The sequence below is a fragment of the Cebidichthys violaceus genome, unplaced genomic scaffold, assembly GCF_023349555.1.
Source record: "Cebidichthys violaceus isolate CVI_PGR_0920_01 unplaced genomic scaffold, fCebVio1.0.p SCAF_16, whole genome shotgun sequence".
Lineage (NCBI taxonomy): Eukaryota > Metazoa > Chordata > Actinopteri > Perciformes > Stichaeidae > Cebidichthys > Cebidichthys violaceus.
This window is the reverse complement of record NW_027176329.1, coordinates 5,969,114-5,990,403: the sequence shown is the minus strand read 5'-3', so window position 1 is coordinate 5,990,403 and position 21,290 is coordinate 5,969,114. Positions and strand designations below refer to the sequence as shown.

Here is a 21,290-nt window from a genome sequence, read left to right as displayed (position 1 = left end):
GGCCTTATCGCTCCAACTTAGTGGCCCCTTGTCGGTGCTGATGAGGCTGAAAGGGAGAAAATTTGAACATATTTAGTGTTTGGAAGAGAATCAGATTTATTGCCATGTACAGTTTTCACATAAAAGAAATGTAGCACCTGGTATTTATCTACCCATCCACCCATCCATCTGTACTAACAAACAACAGGGTTTTTTTTCAGTCATGCTAAAATGTTCACATCTCTCGTTGCTATAACCACCCCTCACACCAGATGACTCATCACTGACGTGCTGCCACTCAGCCTGTTGAGTCACATTCTCCCTCTCTCTCTCTCACACACACCCTGTTGCACACAGCTGTTGTACTCCACTCAGTTCAGTTGATCAGATCATTACAGGCCTCATGAGTCGAGCGGTGTGTTTTTAGCATTGCTAGCGGTGTAGCTCTAGGGACGGCAGTGTCGGTCACTTGGTCCAGACTGAAATATCTCAACAACCATGTTTTGAGTTACACTCATGGTGTCCAGAGGAAAACTTTGGGGATCACCTGACTTTTCGTCTAGCGCCACCATGAGGCTCACATTTGGGATGGATTGCCTTGAAAACTGGCCCACATGTTCATGAGTGAAATACAGAATCTGAGTACCTCTTCCACCGCTACATGATAGTAAAACAAGTCAAGTACTTTTGAACACTGAGTTCGCCTCAAGATTTCTGTCAAGTATCTCCCGAAAACTTCTCGCTGACTCAGTCTTCCCCTCTGTCTCTTTGCAGTGTTTGTATCAAACCAATTGATCTCATCAATTATAGAGGTCAGACTGTATTTATCCTTCACGTATATTCTTTAAACAGGGTGTTTCCATCAGCTAGACTGTCTGGGATATAGTCAACAGCTCCAGCACTGGAGAAAATGGGTGTTCCAAAATGAAATCAAACACCAGGAAAGCTGCCATGCTTTTTAAGTCATGATTGAAAACTTGCACTTTTTTTTACTTCATATGATGATTTAAACAGACTCAGACCACATTTTGTAAGCCTCTGGTTGGGGAGGGCAGTTGCTGAGCACATTGTGCTTTGTGCTTTACATTGAGAACTGTAGGTGTGGTCAGATGGATTATATAATGTGAATTAAAACGTTTGTTTGACATTTAACAGGGATTTATTTCCAATCATTTTATAATAGATAATTACTTTTTACAAGACATCTGCCCATTTTGTGCTTTTTAAGAACTTGAACGTTCCTTCTCAGAGGAAACCCCACTTCTGGTCATTTAACACTCACTCTTTTATGACTCTATTAGTCTCAACTCTTATTCTGCCTCTCAGTCAACGCACTGTTTGCCTCTTCTCCTCCACCTCTCAGCCTCCCCTTGTGGTCGCTCTGCTTTCCGCTGAGTGAAAGCAGCAGCCGTCAAGCCGGAGTGGCTGTTACCTGAACTGGAGGGAAGGCCGAGCGAGTGTGTGTGCCAGGGGATACCAGCTGCCTCTGTACTGGGAAATATGCCAGCCACAGTGATGGAGGAAGAGGCAGAATCTGACCTCCTGACCCCCCCAGTAGCATCCAAGTGACAAAGCAGGCCATTTTTCTTCGGTTAATAACTTGTAATTGAGTACACTTCTCCCAGATAAGTCAACTATTTCAAATTAAGCAAACACTTTAACTACTTTAAAGATGGCAAGTGGTTCAAAGGAGAATAACTTGATGAAAATCACTGCAAAGTGAACAAAGGAGAGCAGTTATAAGGATATCAAGGCATCAGTTCTTGTGGTGGTTGTTAAGTACACCAGCTGACCCTGAAGATACACTTCCCCCCGAGAACATCAGCGTTTAATTCAATCAAACACTTGTGTGTGTGTGTCTGTTGTAAATGTAAAGGACCGGCGAATTAAGGTGTTTTGAAGACAGCATGAGTTCATCTTTTCGGGGTCTGGGGTCTGTTTGAATGCAAATTTCGGATTTGGATAATCTTTTCAGGCTGAAGAGGCGGCCCAGTATAACCAGTGGGTGGGTGGGAGGGAATTCAGGGGGAGGGCTCTGTGTTGTTATGGTCTGAAAATGTTTTTTATTTGCATTTTATTTCAAATATCAATGATAGAAATCCATTATTTGTCATTGTAATCATTTGTGTAATAATAAGTGGGTGAAGCTGTATCTGGTTATGATTGAAAAATATCAGTATTCCTATTACATTTTTAAAACTTTGTGTCCAACACTTAATGGTAATATTATTCAGTGGATGTTTTGTTTTTTAAATCTTAGTTCCCATCGATGAAGGGTGTCAAATAACCCAAATGCTTAGCAACACGATCAATTGTGTGCTTTTACTATCTGTTTCTGAACTATTGCTGTCATCGTTATAACAAGTATACCGTCTCTGTTGTCGTTGGTTTCAGTGATAAGATAAAATGCACAGCGCCCGTGTGAGACATCATACATGTTTCAGGCGGTTCATCCGGTTGCGTGCTGACGTTTTTTGCAGGAATGTGTGTGATTTGCGGGGTCTCCGCCGGGGAGGGCGACAGGAAGTCAGGCCGCCTCCCATTCCGTATAAAACCTACAGTCCAACCCTTGTCTTCCTCTTTCTGTTACCTGGCTAGGGGCAGCAGCGTCGGCCGTGAAAACCCCAAAACACCGGTAAGCTCAACTTTTGAGTTATACGAGAGTCAGAGAGCACAACTCGGACCTTTAGCGGTAACTGTTTTTGATGTGTATCGTTAATACGATTCGGCTTCGAGTTTTTTTTTTCGTCGAGCGTTTGAGTGTTGGATCCTAAACTTTGCCTTTTCGGTTATGTAACTTCAACACAAACCTGTAGGTTTTTTTCCGAAGGAGTTAACGATACATTTGGCGTTAAATGCGAGCTATTATCCTTAGCTAACCTAAAGGCTATCCCCGTTTCTATGGTATGCTAACGTTAGTGAGTATTACCTTCTACGGATTTTTTTTTTTTAACAAGCGGGTTAGGAGGGAGGAGAGAATGTGGAGGGGAACAAAGAAGGGACTGGAAAGCAGAGTCGAGGATGCTGGGATAGCGTTTCTTCTTATTCCGCCTCCATGAAACAACTGCACATATTCTCAAGTGACCGGTGCTGGGAGGCTGGACGAAATAGCTGCTGGGTATTTGGAAGTCTTTGCAACTTAACACGACGTGGCCTTTGGAGTAACACGTGTCTGGGCTGGCTTGTGGCCGAGTGAGGCCTAGCAGCCGCCGCCTGTTAGCGGCTAAAATCCCGTACCGTTACCGATCAATTAACTGTTTTAATTAACACGGGAAGCGGTTTCTACTGATATGTGTGATAATGTGAGCTTTGTCTTTGATCAATTTCCATGAGCTACTGTCAGAACGGTGTTCGTATTGAGCTGTGCCTGAGATGTCATGGTTTAATTATCGTCACATTACCGTTATTCGTGGCTGGATGCTAATTAACGATACGCCAATAAACGGCGATGCGCTTAAAAACAGAGCTTATGGTCTTTTCTTTTTCTTTTGTGACAGAAACTACAACAATGGGAAAGGAAAAGATCCACATCAACATCGTGGTCATTGGCCATGTCGACTCCGGCAAGTCCACCTCTACCGGCCACTTGATCTACAAGTGCGGAGGAATCGACAAGAGAACCATCGAGAAGTTCGAGAAGGAAGCAGCTGAGGTGAGCAGTTGTATATTTTTCACTATCTTTATAACCGTTACAGGCTAGGGTCCAAAGGCAAGATGGCGGCGTCAGCGTGCCCACTCTGAGCGCTACTGCCCAGCACGCGAATGTAGCGATCAACCCGTGTGCGCGCACGCAGGGGTGGGGCTTAACGCAAGCAGCATTGATGGTGACTGTGCACTTCATTCCGTAGAGGCCCCAGGCTGTTGTACAAAGAATACATATTTGTTATACTACTAAGCTATAGCCTGCAGATGAAATGTCACCAAATGCAAAGATTAAATGACTGTTTGTTTTGTTTTATATAATCAATGTACAAAGTAATTAAAATGATGTAATAGCCAGGAAGTTGACTTGGTGGGTGTGTTGGGTATTTCAAATATATTATGAACTTTGTAATTCATATTTCCTAAACCTATACAGAATACATGATGAACTATCATGTAGTAATCTCTCTACGGTATAAATTTGGTTTAATATCAAACAATCTTAGTATTTCCTCAACTCTTCCCTCTGCAGATGGGCAAGGGCTCCTTCAAGTACGCCTGGGTGCTGGACAAACTGAAGGCCGAGCGTGAGCGTGGTATCACCATCGACATCGCTCTGTGGAAGTTTGAGACCGCCAAATATTACGTGACCATCATCGACGCCCCCGGACACAGAGACTTCATCAAGAACATGATCACCGGTACCTCTCAGGTTAGTTATCATGTTGATACACTAGCACGCTCAAAGTTTGAATTATGTTTGTATCTTGTTTTGCATTACTTAATTCTGGATTTTTGATATTAGGCTGACTGCGCCGTGCTGATTGTTGCTGCCGGTGTTGGTGAGTTCGAGGCCGGTATCTCCAAGAACGGGCAGACCCGCGAGCACGCCCTGCTGGCCTTCACCCTTGGCGTGAAGCAGCTCATCGTTGGAGTCAACAAGATGGACTCCACCGAGCCCCCTTACAGCCAGTCCCGTTTCGAGGAAATCACCAAGGAAGTGAGCACCTACATCAAGAAGATCGGCTACAACCCCGCCGCTGTCGCCTTTGTCCCCATCTCTGGGTGGCACGGAGACAACATGCTGGAGGCCAGTGAAAAGGTAAGGGACTTAAACCTTTGTGGTGCTCAAGTTGTTGACTTGATGGATTAGACCTGGACTTAATTCTTATTTTGAATCTGTTTCTAGATGGGCTGGTTCAAGGGATGGAAGGTCGAGCGCAAGGATGGCAATGCCAGTGGAACCACACTGCTGGAGGCTCTGGATGCCATCCTGCCCCCAGCTCGTCCCACCGACAAGCCCCTGCGTCTGCCCCTGCAGGATGTCTACAAAATCGGAGGTAAAAACTTGAATATTACAAAAAGACAATGGTATAAATTACAATTTGAAACCCGTTGGGGCATATCGAGTACTCAAACAAATTGATATTTCTCAGGTATTGGAACTGTCCCTGTCGGCCGTGTTGAGACTGGTCTCCTGAAGCCCGCCATGGTCGTCACCTTTGCTCCCTGCAACCTGACCACTGAGGTGAAGTCTGTGGAGATGCACCACGAGTCTCTGACTGAAGCCATGCCCGGCGACAACGTCGGCTTCAACATCAAGAACGTGTCCGTCAAGGAAATCCGTCGTGGATACGTGGCTGGCGACAGCAAGAACGACCCACCCAGAGGAGCTGACAACTTCAACGCCCAGGTCGGGAATTGTGAACTTTAATAGAATTGCTTTAGTTTTTGGTCGAGTTGCAATTTGGTAGTTCTAATTCAAAATGTGTCCACAGGTCATCATCCTGAACCACCCCGGCCAGATCAACGCAGGTTACGCCCCCGTGTTGGATTGCCACACGGCTCACATCGCCTGCAAGTTCAGCGAGCTCATCGAGAAGATTGACCGTCGTTCCGGCAAGAAGCTCGAGGATGCGCCCAAGTTTGTCAAGTCTGGAGATGCTGCCATCGTCAAACTGATCCCACAGAAGCCCATGGTTGTTGAGCCCTTCTCCAACTACCCTCCCCTCGGTACATACTGGAAAAACTTACTATGTACACAATTTTTAGAAATTACTGTGGCAAAATGAGTGCAAAAACACATTAACTAACCGCTCACCCCTCTTCTATTCCAGGTCGTTTCGCCGTGCGTGACATGAGGCAGACAGTGGCCGTCGGTGTCATCAAGTCTGTCGTTCCCAAGGACGTATCCGGAAAGACAACCAAGGCTGCAGAGAAGGCCCAGAAGAAGAAATGAATGGTCGTGCAGGACATCCAGCAACAAGATGTGTGCCGGCAGCAGCGGGCCACTCATTCCTCTCTGTCCTGCCCTTACCCTGGATCATCTTCTTTATGGCACAGCTCTCTACTCAAGGACTGGCTTATGCTGATTAAAACCCATCGCAAAAGTTTCCGCAGGAAAAAAGAACTACATGGCATTGTCACTTACCTGAATCACATGACGGTGCCTCTTCTCAGTTATGTTTAAGTTGGAAATGTTGTTAAAAAGCCACATTTAATTGGAAAGAAAGCTGCTGGTAACTAATAAAATAAATGTCTTTGAAAAAATTGAAATTGGCTTGTCTGTCCTTCACTGTTGGAAATGGTAGTCACAGGCAAGCCAGGCTTTCTGTGCTGCAGCTGTTTTTGACCATGCTATCTGTGTCCGGTGATGCACTTGTCGTCCAATCGTCTCGATAGGAATTATGCCGCCCCAGCCAATGGCACCCCCTTATTCTAGTCTGACAGCACCAAGAGCATGCAAAGCCCCCCCTCTCCTCTGGTTCGGTATAAAAACTCTGGACTGATCACATTCAGTCCTTTTTTTCCCATCCGCTCTAAATCAGGGGACGACTTTTTCTGCTGGGCTCAGGTTGGTAAAATGTCATATTTTATTACGATCCAAAAATGCATGCCTGAATAGAGGCGCTGGGGTAATATTCAGGGCAGGGAATATAAGAATCAGGCTGTCATCCTGAGCGTGGGGAAAGAACTGAATCGAGACTAAATCGCATCCTGCAGGACTGCTTTGAGAATTTTAATTATTGAACATAAAAAAGGTAAACATGCCAGCTCACCTCAAACATTTCTTATCCAAACGTTGTATAGCATGTGGTGGTCTATTCGGCTTTGTCCTAACGGGGCTTTAATGCACTGATTGTTAAAAAACGCTAATTGGGAACCTTGAGCTTTAGTTTCTGCCAGTCATGGTACTCCTTTCTATGTACCGTCGTGAACGCGCACCCAGTGCTGTGGCTGCATGTTGTCTGGCCGCGCGCTTGCATCAGTCGGTAACATGGCGGCTCTGCAGTCCCGGCGCAACATGGAGGCAGCAGAGTAGCCGGCATCGAGCACATGGCGCGTGACTCACCAGTGTCGCCTTTCCAGTGGCGGGCACGAGCACCGACTGACAGTTTCAGAAAAGATTGTGTGAAGTCGGTAACGCGACATTAAATATGTAGTTACACAAGAGCTGGTTTTATGTTCAATACACGGTTGTATTACTAACGGGCCGACTAGCTAAGAGTAAAGTGCGTATGCCGCAGTTATTAAATACGAGATAAATTACGACATTATAAACCCCTCCGACACTGACTCAAAATGACCGCCAGGTGGACTCACCCAAACTTGGAGACTACATTAAACCTACAATGTCTCTATAAAGTTAACATTACTGCTCCCATGTTTACATCCAGTAATTCAAAATGGGAAAGGAGAAGATCCACATCAACATCGTGGTCATTGGCCATGTCGACTCCGGCAAGTCCACCACCACCGGCCACCTGATCTACAAGTGCGGAGGAATCGACAAGAGAACCATCGAGAAGTTCGAAAAGGAAGCCGCTGAGGTGAGCAGTTGTATATTTGTGGTTGGTTAGTTTTTTTGGAGACACCAGCCTGCTACGAATGTATTAAAAATGCCACCTAACTACACGTATGTATGGGACTATGAAGTCAGACTGTATGTCATCTTTAAATATGTGGGTGTGGTGGATGAAGCTGCTCACTATCACTTGTTTAAAACTGCCACCTACTGTTTAAAGACATGTACTGTCCATGCTTTAACTTGTACTTCAAATGTACCTGTTCAAATCTAATATGTGTCGTAGGTTAATAGTACAACATTTTATATCAGCCTCAATTACTCAATGGAATAATTATTTCCACATTACTATAACCAGTATTTCCTAATGGGAACTTAATTCAGTAAATGGTAAAGTAGAAATCTATATACTATTAGACAATGTTTAGACACACTGAACTTAAACAGGTCACACACACCAATTTTATATTTAAAAACTGGATTGTTAAAAATATGCTTTAAACTGAAAGGGGGAAAAAGCCTGATACTTTTAAGTAACTACATAATTAAATATATCAATATACAATGTAGTTGAGTGAATTGATTTGCAGCTTCAAACAAATGATAATAGCATAAAACTATGTGCTTCTAAAGTATGGGATCTGAATGGAAACTGGGACCAGGGAAACAAACTTCAATATTTTTGGTGTATATTGAATGAAATGTGTCAAAATTGACATTTAATGCTTGGTCAAATTCTTTGATTATATCGATTTGATCCAAATCAGGAAACATTCCTAACTTTACATGATATTTTAAGGCAGAGACCTTTATTTGACATTTGGCATATTTTGTTAAATGAAAAAGGGGTCTAAAAGATGTTTATGTTCCCCAAAAATTACGAAAATACGAATATTGAAATGGTATCGGTACCAAGAGTCTGCTTAAAGGATTGACAGAAACTGTGTTTGGATGATAGAGCAATATAAAGTTTGCTGTTTTTACATCATCTAGAGGCATGACTCTTAAATTGAACTTTTCTGACTGATTCACACTTTTATTTATACACCTATTTTATTTCCACAACAGATGGGCAAGGGCTCCTTCAAGTACGCCTGGGTGCTGGACAAACTGAAGGCCGAGCGTGAGCGTGGTATCACCATCGACATCGCTCTGTGGAAGTTTGAGACCGCCAAATATTACGTGACCATCATCGACGCCCCCGGACACAGAGACTTCATCAAGAACATGATCACCGGTACCTCTCAGGTACAGGCGCACCTTTCAACCTGCTGTTCACCGACTCATCGCTTTATATTTTATGTATAAATGTACATGTTCTAGAAAAAACGTCTCCCCTGTTTCAGGCCGACTGCGCCGTGCTGATTGTTGCTGCCGGTGTTGGTGAGTTCGAGGCCGGTATCTCCAAGAACGGGCAGACCCGCGAGCACGCCCTGCTGGCCTACACCCTTGGCGTGAAGCAGCTCATTGTTGGAGTCAACAAGATGGACTCCACCGAGCCCCCTTACAGCCAGAAGCGCTTCGAGGAAATCACCAAGGAAGTGAGCACCTACATCAAGAAGATCGGCTACAACCCCGCCACCGTCGGCTTTGTCCCCATCTCTGGGTGGCACGGAGACAACATGCTGGAGGCCAGTGAAAAGGTAAGGGACTTATTACACGCAAAGCTCAAGTCTACCTCACATCAAATTGTGACATTGACTCAGATCTATGTCACGTCAGCGTAATATGCAGTCAAGTGATCCTCTTAAACTAACCATCGTTCTTTCTCTTTCCCTCATCGCTTGTGTCTGCACTCTCCATTATTTTCAGATGAGCTGGTTCAAGGGTTGGAAGGTCGAGCGCAAGGAGGGCGGCGCCACCGGCGTCACCCTGCTGGAGGCTCTGGACTCCATCCTGCCCCCCTCCCGCCCCACAGACAAGGCCCTGCGCCTGCCCCTGCAGGACGTCTACAAGATTGGCGGTAAAGAGCGCCTGCACCTCGTAGCGCATCCCCTCAAGGGAAATGATGCCACATAGTGTGGAAACGGGCACAACTTTCTACAAACTTTTTTTAGAGTCTACCTACCCGTTGCATAAATGTGATTCAACATTTCAGTCTGAACACCAAAGTCACTTTTTAAACACAGAAGTCACAGTTGTAATCTTAATCTAAGCCCGAATAAAATGCCGTACGTATAATCTCCCACACAAAAAGAAAAGAACATCAGTTTAACACTGAGAACCAGCAGTGCATAGCTTCACGTCTATGCAAATAGCGTTTTTTTTCTCCTCACGGTGCAAGAAGAAAGAATCGTACAGTCACCAAAATAAACCAACCAGCACTATGAATATCCAGTCGAACACTTTATACAGAGCATTCGAGCAAACAGGACTTAAATCCCGATTTACGGTGTTGTCGGACGTTATAAACTATGCAGCAGAATTCTCTGTGTAATTAATGAAATTGATGAGAAATGTATCCAGTAGTCTTACTGTAAGATGCAGAACGAGTGTCTCTCTTTTGACCACGGTGATCATGAATCAAGCCTTCCAGGGTAAAAAGAGCTCTTTAAAACATTGCTGATGCAGCCTGTGACTGAACAAAAAGCACTCCTCTCTCCCTCATGTCTTTTACGGCTCTCAGCAGTTCTCCGGCAGTGCCGCCACTCCCACCAGAGTTACCAAATATCAGGCGAGGCTCCGTGACTGTTTTCACCAAAATGGCAAAAAGCCATTACTTTAACAGTATTCCGTGTCTGAAAAGGGTTTAATTTAAGTGTTGACAAAAAGTGTTGTTGGCTGCCGGCAACAATGTCTACACTAACTAACAAAATAAAGCTAAACCCGGACCGAAACACAGCCGAACAAAATAAGAGTCAAGTCACTTACCTGAAATCTTGAAACAGTTGCAACAGCGAAGGCAGCATTTCGCAGTGCGAACAGCAACACGTTTTGGGAGTGGATGCAGACGGCTTGCCAACTTGTTCAGACAGCTTTATCATAGATGGGGGAACTTGATATACCGGATTGTGTAAGTGTACAGTTGAACTGCGCCCAAGTTTCACCTGACATGTATTCATGCCATTATGTTACTCTTCGTAGCAAGACCATGTCTCTAACGTTTCAAACACTGTGAGAGAAATAAAAAGTGATCAAAAGATGGCTGCATAGGAACATTTATAAGATGTTTTTCATCAAAACGTCTGCTAATTTACAAGTTTTTTTTATTTTGAAGGTAACTGAAAAGCGCACTATATTCCTGCTCTCTCAGGTATCGGAACTGTCCCCGTCGGCCGCGTTGAGACTGGCGTCCTGAAGCCCGGCATGGTCGTCACCTTTGCTCCCCCCAACCTGACCACCGAGGTGAAGTCCGTGGAGATGCACCACGAGACTCTGACCGAAGCCATGCCCGGCGACAACGTCGGCTTCAACATCAAGAACGTGTCCGTCAAGGAGATCCGCCGCGGGAACGTGGCCGGCGACAGCAAGAACGACCCACCCATGGCGGCCGACAACTTCACCGCCCAGGTGAGTCTCAGTAAGAGGGGAAAAAGGATTGCTTGAATATATGTAATAAAAAACTCATTTTTTTATCCCCCAGTGATTTAGCATGGAGTAGCTACAGAAAGCAAAGGACAGCCCCCACTGTAGTGTGTTGTCACCATAGTAACAGCAAACTAGTCAAATGACCACAGCAAACAGTTTGATGTCTGTTCTACTCTCATTCTATTTCTATGTGAAAGTCACTGTCACGTTGCATTATGGGTAATGCCGACTCCAGTGTTTTTGGACCCATACAGAATTAAAAGTTCAGATATTTCAGCCACTGCTGTTTCAATTCTGATCCTTCCTTCTTTTAATCTGTCTCTTGTGAGTCCCCCAAATTTATTGAGGTTCTTTACAAGGTTCTTTTATTGTCGTCGTACAAAAGGGTTGCACAACAAATTGCAGATTGTAGCCCCATTTTGCTACATAACAAAACACAAAAAAAGATCACATTTGGACGGTGGAGGATGAATTAAGGAGTCTCGCACCATGAGGAAAGAAGCTGTTACTTTTGTAATGCTTGCCGGATGGCAGCAGGGTGAACAGGCTGTGGATGTTGGGCTTTGCCGTCGTAAGTTTCCTTAAGGATTAAGAGGCGTTTAAGTTTATTTTTTTATGGAATGTCCCTTTAAATTAAGGAAGAGAAACGCTCTCTGAATGCTATTTTATTGTGACTGAAAAGGTGTTTAGCTAATAAACCTCAGTCGACTGAACCCGAAATATTACTATTCCTTTTTTTGTGTCCTGATCACATTTTTAAGGGTACGTTTACTTTAATTTAGGCTGCTATTACACATCAGAATGTAGTATTTGGTGTCCCTGTTAGACCACACAGCCATCAGTCTACCTCCATCTACTCCTCTAAAGTATAGTGGTATCCAGCACCAACCAGTCCACATCCTTAGATGTTGCTCTTTTGACCTCCCCCCACGTCTGTCTGTCTGCAGGTCATCATCCTGAACCACCCCGGTCAGATCTCCCAGGGTTACGCCCCCGTGCTGGATTGCCACACCGCTCACATCGCCTGCAAGTTCAGCGAGCTCAAGGAGAAGATCGACCGGCGTTCCGGCAAGAAGCTTGAGGACAACCCCAAGGCGCTCAAGTCCGGAGACGCCGCCATCATCACCATGGTGCCTGGAAAACCCATGTGTGTGGAGAGCTTCTCCCAGTATCCCCCACTGGGTGAGTGAAACACTGTTTTCTTGTTGGTTTTATAATTAGCTATAGACCTTTTTTACTGCAGATATTTTGACATGTCATGGCAGCACCAGCACAGGTGTCACTGTTTACATTAATGATGGTTGCACTTTATTTTGGTATACAAAAGTATATATCAAAGTCAAAGTGTCGCTAAAAGCTGCAATAATCCGTATTTTTTATATGAATAATATATTAAATAACCAACAGAAAGTTTATCACCCAACTTTCTGTCTCCTCATACTCTGTGTTTTAGCGTCTTTCAGCTAATTGTTTCGGTTGTACGGCCCCCAAATCAACTCTCGGCAGCTGTTATCAGTAATAACGCTCTGTTAAGACCACTCTATGCTTCCTGCCTCGCACCAATCAGCAGACAGACGCCGTTAGACTCCAGCTGGTGATCAAAGTGGGGCGATTAGCTGGATTAGCTAGATGGTATCAATAAAAATAATCTGGAGTCAACGAGACAAGATATTTGCATCGGAAGCGTTCTGGTTTCTGTTTGCAGTTAAACAGTCCGTGTGGAGAGCAAAAGAGAATGAACGCATTGGCCAAAATGCATTCTGGGAACCCACCAGCTGTCGTCTGACAGTGATTTATGTTGTAATAGGTTTAAAATTTTCTTGCAAACTGGCTACTTATGAAGCAATCTTCGCCCTGAATTGAAGAGATATAGCTTCTTACCCCAAGTGGCTTAGCCGCGGTCAGACCGATTATCCGATGCGTTCGAGATTGGCAGCTAGAGAGCCAGATAATTCCTCCAGGGGTCGGTGGGGACCAAAAACAGATCTACAAAGAGAGTCAAATTTGATCTTATATTCATCAGTCGGCCAGAAACACGACTCCAAATGAATTATACTGTTGTTTCTGGTCTGCTGGATGTGTACTCAGGCAGTTATTTGCTAATATTTTCACCAAAGCATGTTTTACGAAGTTGTTCCCAAGTGGCCTAATGGAGCCGTATAATGTATGTAAAAGATCAAACTGACAGTCAGTTACAGAGAATTATGTTTAGACGGTTATGATTAAAAAAGGCAGATGGGTCTGGAGCTAAAGCACTCTTATTAATTCCTGGTGTTTATTTAATTCATGACTAATATCAACTTGGGTTATGCAGTGAAAATAGCTCATCTTCATCACAGAGGAAAATCATTCATTTAAACATTCTTTAGGCTTTGAATGATGAATCAATTATTCATCATTAACATGACCAAAGATTTGAAATATTTTGCTATTCTTACTGTAAACTTGCTTTTCTGCAGGTATTTTGGTGCTTCATCACTCAGATGAAAGTATTGGTCTTTAGTATAATGTGCACTGTGTATTCACCACTCCCACCAGCTACACCTTAAGCACAGAGAAGACTCTTGTCAGCCTCTCATTGACTCCTCCCTTTCTCTCTCTTCTCGTCCATCTCCTCCTCCTAGGCCGCTTCGCTGTGCGTGACATGAGGCAGACCGTGGCCGTCGGCGTCATCAAGTCCGTCGACAAGAAGCTCGCCTCCGGCGGCAAGGTCACCAAGTCCGCACAGAAGGCCGAGAAGAAGAAATGAATTCTCATGCAGGACGTCCAACAAAGAGCCACGTCCCAGCAGCAGCGGCCCGCCACGTCCCTCCTCCTCCTCCCCCGCCACCCTGCGCCGTCTCCTCTGAGGCAGAGCTCTCTACTCAAGGACTGGCTTATGCTGATCAAAACTCATCGGAAAAGTTTCCGCAGGAAAGGAAGGCCTGTTCCTCTTAGGGGAAGCTATGATCATAATTAAGTTGAAACCAAAACAATAAAAATCTTAAACATTGCCAAATGAAGATGTTTCTTTTGTGCTTTATTACATTACAAGAATGAAGTCATCACAAAAACTGCAGGAGCACTTCTCCGGGAGCTTCAAACATGAAGTCAAAACACACATTTTTTATACATTTTAGGCCTTTTGTCATTTCTTATAAATATTAGAGAGAGACTCCAGTTACAGACGGTGAGGCAGGTGTCATGAGGTGTGTTATGTAAGGTATAACGAACAAGAACAGACTGGCAAAACTTGTTGCCCGAGAAAGTGTGTGTGCATGCACATGGCATGAGCAGAAGTATAATTATTCCTGATACAAGAGGAGGAGCAAGTTGGAGGAAAGTATAATTTGCTGATCACTTTTTACAGAGTCCTTTTTTTACAGAGATAGCAGCGAGGGAAGGTGTGGATAGATAAAGCAGGAGACAGGCAACAACCAGGTGAGTTCAAACGCTGTAATAGCTTTAGACACTAAGAACTCAAAACTCAGCAAATATCACCAAAAGCCTTTAGATAAATGAAATAAGACTAGGGGTGGAGTTTTGAATGCTGATATAATGGTTTGGTCTCCAGAGGGTGAACATCAGTGACTGCTTTACTTTCTAATCATATCTGGTAGTTTCTGATGGTTTCCAGCTACTAATTACTTTTCAGATTAAGATTGTATACAAAACATATAATTAGTTTGTTAAACTTGGTGTTTAGTTATAGATTTAACCACCCAGAAGTATGGAAATAGCCCCCCCCCAAAAAAATAGGCCACCTCGAACACGAGGCCTATCATGCCACACTGACAGGGGCCACTCCAACGGATACTATGTTTGATACTTTTATACTACCATTCACTCTTTAAATGCTTAACACAGGACAAAATGGGAAAGGAAAAGATCCACATCAACATCGTGGTCATTGGCCATGTCGACTCCGGCAAGTCCACCTCTACCGGCCACTTGATCTACAAGTGCGGAGGAATCGACAAGAGAACCATCGAGAAGTTCGAGAAGGAAGCCGCTGAGGTTGGTTTAATTAATTCATTGAGGTTTTTGAGAAATATTCACACTTTATAAAACACAATGAGACAAGTCACATCGATGACTCATCACAGGTGTGGCGGATGTGACTGTTCCCTGATTTGGCTTGGCTGCGACTGCCTCCTACTGTTGAAATACTTGTACTGACTTTGACAAGGCAGTCGTTCAGAAAGTACTTCTGTTTAGAGAAGTTGCAGTTTTAACGTAAATATAAAAGTGTCATGTGACAAGGGCTACTAGCCTATAGCATGAACAATTTTGCCTCAATACATTAGGAAATAATTGCTTTAAAGACAGAAGCATAAGCAATTTTTAGTTGTTATTATTAGTAATGATTGGAGAATCACAAGGAAGTTATTCTAGTCACACATAAAGACGAAAAAAAAGCCCTTTATCTTAACTTTATTAACTATTGTATGTCTTTGATTGATTCTTATTTTGCTTATATTTGTGTGATTTTCTTACTTTTTTCCTTTTTGGAGGATTTTCATTACCAACATCTGCTTCTCTGTATTTGTTGTGCACCTGACCATAAATAGCATGAAACCTGGAAAGTTACAATTATAGTAAGTACTAAAATAAATACATTTAGAAGACACAAAAGGCAATCTAACATGAAAACAGAATGCTTAAGCACACTGTAAAAAATAGTAAATTAATTACCCGCTTTAAACTGATTGTATTCATAAAAAATAAAAATCTAAAAAGGGGATCTGCAAGACGTAACTGTTTTTATTTAAAAAACTTTAATCACAGTCTTTCACCCTCCCTGTTTTCCCGCTCTATGTGCGTTGTTTTAATCACAACAGATGGGCAAGGGCTCCTTCAAGTACGCCTGGGTGCTGGACAAACTGAAGGCCGAGCGTGAGCGTGGTATCACCATCGACATCGCTCTGTGGAAGTTTGAGACCGCCAAATATTACGTGACCATCATTGATGCCCCCGGACACAGAGACTTCATCAAGAACATGATCACCGGCACCTCTCAGGTACAGGCGCACCTTTCAACCTGCTCTTTACTTGTCTTCTCACTTTCAGATTTGTATATTACACAACAAGTTGCAGTTAAGTTTTGAGCTTGAGTTCTAAGGGGCAGCCAGTGTTATGGGGTTGTAGAAGAAATCACTCCATCACATTTTTTTTAAAGTCAAGTTGAAATAAAAGTCTCAGACACTCCACTGGCTACGGCATGTGAAATCAACTCCAACATCTATTTATTTCAATCAGGAGAGATAAGTCAGATGAAGGAAAGGTCATTGTTTATTATTAACAGATGATATGTGATGATAAAATCTTGACAGAGTCCAGACACTGGTGGTGGTGGTGGTGGTGGTGGCTGATAGAATGATGAGTTGATGAAGCTGATGAATCTGAAGACTGGCGGAGGTGGATGGTTGCATAACAGCAGCATTAACGTACTGAAGGTAGAGATTATAAGCAATGTAATTGTGTCATTGTGCTATTTGATAGAAAAGACCAGCTGATCGGAACAGCTGATATCATGATTGACAGCCCCGAACAATGATAGCAAGGATATTATGATCGAGCATGTGTGAGGATGGCAGATGTATAGGAAATAAACTACTGATCTAAACGTGAACGTTTAATCAAAGTCTTCAAATAGTCGGTGAAAGAACGTCCACTTTTGAACCAATTTTCAAGTCGAAATGCTCACAGTTCAAAATGTAGCAACTAAATACTACATATTAACACATCAACAGTTTCCACTTACAGGACAAAGACGACCATGTGACACAGGCAACAATAAATCTGTATTTATTAAGCAACAATATAAATATAACATAAACAATTCTTTATATACAACCACAATCTCCCTTTCCTTCTTTAAATGTCGTTGTCAAAGCCACACAGGAGCCGGTTTCAGAAGGTCTGCCATATTTTCAAGGTGGACGTCTGTAAATAAAACAAGTATTACAAAAAATGATTCAGTTTTGGACCAGTTTTGAACGTCTTATCACTGGTGACCATAGTCGTTTTTAAAAATCTTTTCAACGGAAAGATGCTCACTTGGATATTACAGAGTATAATACTTTATATTGTTTGTATATTGCTGTAAGCCAAACAACAATGTTTAGACAGTCTTCTTATTTGTACATCACTTTGTTTTACTTACTTCCCTACATTCAAGCTGTGTACAGCCCCACTCGCTGTCCGTCGTGTATTTTACATGTGAAATGTCCTAAAAGCTCAATTTTATAACGTCGGGCTACAGCGACAGCCCATAAAGACAGTCTCCAACATTAACTAACACATAATTATATTTATGTAGCTACAAGCTAACGCTACCAGCTAACATGCTTACAAAGTATGCCGTTAGCGTGAAGCCTCACTTTTATTCTGTCAGCTCATTCACTTTGCTCCGCAAGTCCTGTGCCGAGTTTCCAGAAACAGTGCATATTTCAAACTTTTAAATTATTTCTGTGCATGTGTGTTCCGGTAGTCAACACACACTCATATTTTACATGAATGTACAGACAGAATGTACACTGCTCTCATTACGATGTCTTGGGACATTTTTCTGTAGAAATCTAGAAAAAACGTCTTCCCTGTTTCAGGCTGACTGCGCCGTGCTGATTGTTGCTGCCGGTGTTGGTGAGTTCGAGGCCGGTATCTCCAAGAACGGGCAGACCCGCGAGCACGCCCTGCTGGCCTTCACCCTTGGCGTGAAGCAGCTCATCGTTGGAATCAACAAGATGGACTCCACCGAGCCCCCTTACAGCCTGTCCCGTTTCGAGGAAATCACCAAGGAAGTGAGCACCTACATCAAGAAGATCGGCTACAACCCCGCCGCTGTCGCCTTTGTCCCCATCTCTGGGTGGCACGGAGACAACATGCTGGAGACCAGTGAAAAGGTAAGGGACTTAAACCTTTGTGGTGCTCAAGTTGTTGACTTGATGGATTAGACCTGGACTTCATTCTTATTTTGAATCTGTTTCTAGATGGGCTGGTTCAAGGGATGGAAGGTCGAGCGCAAGGATGGCAATGCCAGTGGAACCACACTGCTGGAGGCTCTGGATGCCATCCTGCCCCCAGCTCGTCCCACCGACAAGCCCCTGCGTCTGCCCCTGCAGGATGTCTACAAAATCGGAGGTAATTAAGAAGTGTCACAGATTTACCACAGCCTTATTCCCCGTACAGGCTGGGATGTTAACCGCTTCCGCAGCCTGTACTTCACAGCTCCCACAAGCCGACAATCACAGCTCACACACTCTATAATAGAAACTTGTTGCCTCCTGCTCTCTCAGGTATCGGAACTGTCCCCGTCGGCCGCGTTGAGACTGGCATTATAAAGCCCGGCATTCTCGTCACCTTTGCTCCCCCCAACCTGACCACTGAGGTGAAGTCCGTGGAGATGCACCACGAGTCTCTGACCGAAGCCATGCCCGGCGACAACGTCGGCTTCAACATCAAGAACGTGTCCGTCAAGGAGATCCGCCGCGGGAACGTGGCCGGCGACAGCAAGAACGACCCACCCATGGCGGCCATAGACTTCACCGCCCAGGTGAGTCTGAAAAAAAAGAAAAAAAAGTACATAAAGATTAATAAAGGAATAAGTGGATGATGGACGAGCATCCAGGCTTGCATTTTTAGATTGGCATAATCAAAAAGTGCCAAACATTTACAAGATTTATTTTGCTTTACCTTTACACTAAGACACTTTCAATATTGTATCTATTGCTTTATAATTACATTCAAACTCCAACCAACAATGACATGATTAGGGATTATTTTCCTTTCATCTTTCGTCTTTCACTTTTTTTACTGAAAAGAACTGAACAACTACTCTCGATCTAAATTTCCTGCTGTAATGATAATCTAAAAAAAATAAAATAGATTCATGAATGAAGCAAGATACTATGACTCTAATGAGATGCATGAGTGATTCCAGCTCATGTAAACATAAACATCTGTGGAACTCTGCTGGCCACTAGCGGGACCTGCAATATGTGTTCATCTAAGCCTGAATTGAGTGCTGGATAGAGAACTCACCCAAATTATTTGTTTTCAGGTCATCATCCTGAACCACCCCGGTCAGATCAGCGCAGGTTACGCCCCCGTGTTGGATTGCCACACCTCTCACATCGCCTGCAAGTTCAATGAGCTCAAAGAGAAGGTTGACCGTCGTTCTGGCAAGAAGCTTGAGGACAACCCCAAGTTTGTCAAGTCTGGAGATGCTGCCATCGTCAACCTGATCCCAAAGAAGCCCATGTGTGTGGAGGCCTTCTCAAATTATCCTCCACTGGGTGAGTTAAAAGGCTTTTTTTCTTCTTCATTCACTGCATTTGAAGGTTACAGCCCATTTTGTTGTCATAGAGAATGGGTTTGTTTTTAGTATCTATCTATTCAGCACTTTGTCTTCTTCTCTTTAATTACCACACTTTTTATATCAACCAATTAAAGTTTCCATTTCTTACTCTTCAACTGACTGAATTTTTTACTTTTCAACCAACTTTTCATTTCAACCAATGTCAGCGCATGTCATGCTAACAACTACAGTGCACACACTTCAACTATCTCCAGCACTTCAACTGAAATGTGTACGTTTCTTATCTCTCACTCTTCAGACAGACGGTTGAACTGCTTTCATTTCTAGACTGACATTTTCGCTGTTTTTATGTCTTCAGCTGTCAGTTTGCGTTCTTTGTTTAAATTAAGCTAAAATGGAAAAAAACATATGTAACAAATGTAAATTCTACAACAAGGTACAATTTGTTGCTCAGTTTTTTCATCACCTGTTGTCACGTAACTTAAATTCCATGGACGTGAAAACAGGTGATGGCAACTCTTGAGGACGGCCACAACATGTGGTTGGTCTATTTCTTACAGTAAGTTGGGACATTGTGTTGAGAACTTTTTTTATAATATTTTCAAGTTGTTGTTTCCCAGGTCAAGAATCTTTCAATGATTAATTGATTTATAATTAAACGCAGGGTTCGTCATCTTCTTCAAAAACATTTTTGATATTTTTGTTGCAATTTTTATTCCATCCTTTCAGAAATCAAAAAATAAAATGCTCTGACAATCTATATATATCTGGTATCTGTGGCTGTTACAGGACTGTGATAAGCCCGTCCAATCATTTCATTCTGCCCAAATGTAATGATTGAAAAGGAGCGAGGAAATGACAATTAAGAGACTTGGGATCTACACACTGACCAATGGACAGAGTGGGATCGATCCATAGAGTAATATTCATCCATAGTATTAAAGAAATAAATAAAAAGACTTATCTTATCAACTTTTATTGATAATTATCTTTTAAATTTCAATTCAGGGTCTGTCAGGATGTAATATGAGCACAAAAAGTCATTTTTGTCATTTATTTTGTCAAATATGGCAATAGCATTTGTTATCATTATTATCTCGTTGACTCCCCTGTCTGTCTTTTCTTGTCCATCTCTTCCTCTCAGGTCGCTTTGCTGTGCGTGACATGAGGCAGACTGTGGCTGTCGGTGTCATAAAGTCGGTAAACAAGAATTTGCTGTCCAGCGGAAAGGTCACCAAGGCTGCACAAAAGGTAGAAAAGAAGAAATGAATTCTCATGCCGGACGTCCAACAAAAAGTCACGTCTCAGCAGCCATCCCGTCTTCATCCCAATGCCGTCTTCTGGCTTATGATGATTAAAAGCCATCGGAAAAGTTTCCGCCGGAAAGGAGGGCTTTAGAGAAAACTGTTAAAAGAATTAGGTTAAAAGCAAAATAATAAAAACCTTAAACATGCCTATTGAAGATGTTTCTTTTCTTGTTTCACAACTTTTAAATATTCAACATCCTTTTTTTGTAATTTTCCTTTTATTGACTTTTAAAGAAGAATGAACATAAGACCCTTTACTGTCAACATGAGGGGAAAAAAGAGTGCTTTTCCTCTGCAATGTCTTGGGTGGGGATTTCAAAAAAGAAAGACAGTTTCCAGAATACCAAAACATTTTAGTCAACTAACATTGAGTTCAGAGCTAACAGTGACACCAGAGGCATGATTACCTTTAAAAGTTCCTCATACCAACTCTGAACTGGGGAAGACAGGTTTTAAGTGATAGGCGAATGAGTGCTGCAGGGCTGACGTATTTTTGTAGGCCAACCCCAGAAGTAAGCATCACACTGGCTTCCTCACGAAACGACTATGGGATTTTTGGGATTATTGCAGAAAATAAGCTCTGTGTTAAACAAAAGTTAATGATACTTAAACGTTTTGTTCAGCAAGATAATCTTCACAAATGAAGACTATTTTTATGATTTTTTTAATCATAAATGCAATCACCAGAAGTAAAAAGCTAACATCAGGCTATGAACTACACCGAGGCTCT

At 43.0% G+C, this 21,290-nt stretch overlaps 3 protein-coding genes across 3 annotated transcripts; all 3 read left to right on the top strand.

The window, feature by feature from the left end:
* The first annotated feature begins 2,506 nt into the window (after positions 1-2,506).
* Positions 2,507-6,177, top strand: LOC137872600 (elongation factor 1-alpha). The gene is made up of 8 exons (XM_068710905.1): positions 2,507-2,614; positions 3,477-3,631; positions 4,154-4,333; positions 4,427-4,723; positions 4,811-4,961; positions 5,058-5,314; positions 5,400-5,634; positions 5,739-6,177. Exons 2-8 carry the CDS (start codon positions 3,488-3,490, stop codon positions 5,858-5,860), a joined length of 1,386 nt encoding a protein of 461 aa, XP_068567006.1. The 5' UTR covers positions 2,507-2,614; positions 3,477-3,487; the 3' UTR covers positions 5,861-6,177.
* Positions 6,178-6,369: 192 nt separating this feature from the next.
* Positions 6,370-13,793, top strand: LOC137872599 (elongation factor 1-alpha). Its single transcript, XM_068710904.1, has 8 exons — positions 6,370-6,475; positions 7,299-7,451; positions 8,495-8,674; positions 8,773-9,069; positions 9,239-9,389; positions 10,680-10,936; positions 11,902-12,136; positions 13,579-13,793. The coding sequence occupies exons 2-8, from the start codon at positions 7,308-7,310 to the stop codon at positions 13,701-13,703; spliced, it is 1,389 nt and encodes a 462-aa protein (XP_068567005.1). The 5' UTR covers positions 6,370-6,475; positions 7,299-7,307; the 3' UTR covers positions 13,704-13,793.
* Positions 13,794-14,269: 476 nt separating this feature from the next.
* LOC137872598 (elongation factor 1-alpha-like) lies at positions 14,270-20,706 on the top strand. Its single transcript, XM_068710903.1, has 8 exons — positions 14,270-14,374; positions 14,801-14,950; positions 15,775-15,954; positions 17,542-17,838; positions 17,926-18,076; positions 18,232-18,488; positions 18,996-19,230; positions 20,398-20,706. The coding sequence occupies exons 2-8, from the start codon at positions 14,807-14,809 to the stop codon at positions 20,520-20,522; spliced, it is 1,389 nt and encodes a 462-aa protein (XP_068567004.1). The 5' UTR covers positions 14,270-14,374; positions 14,801-14,806; the 3' UTR covers positions 20,523-20,706.
* The last annotated feature ends 584 nt before the right edge of the window (positions 20,707-21,290 follow it).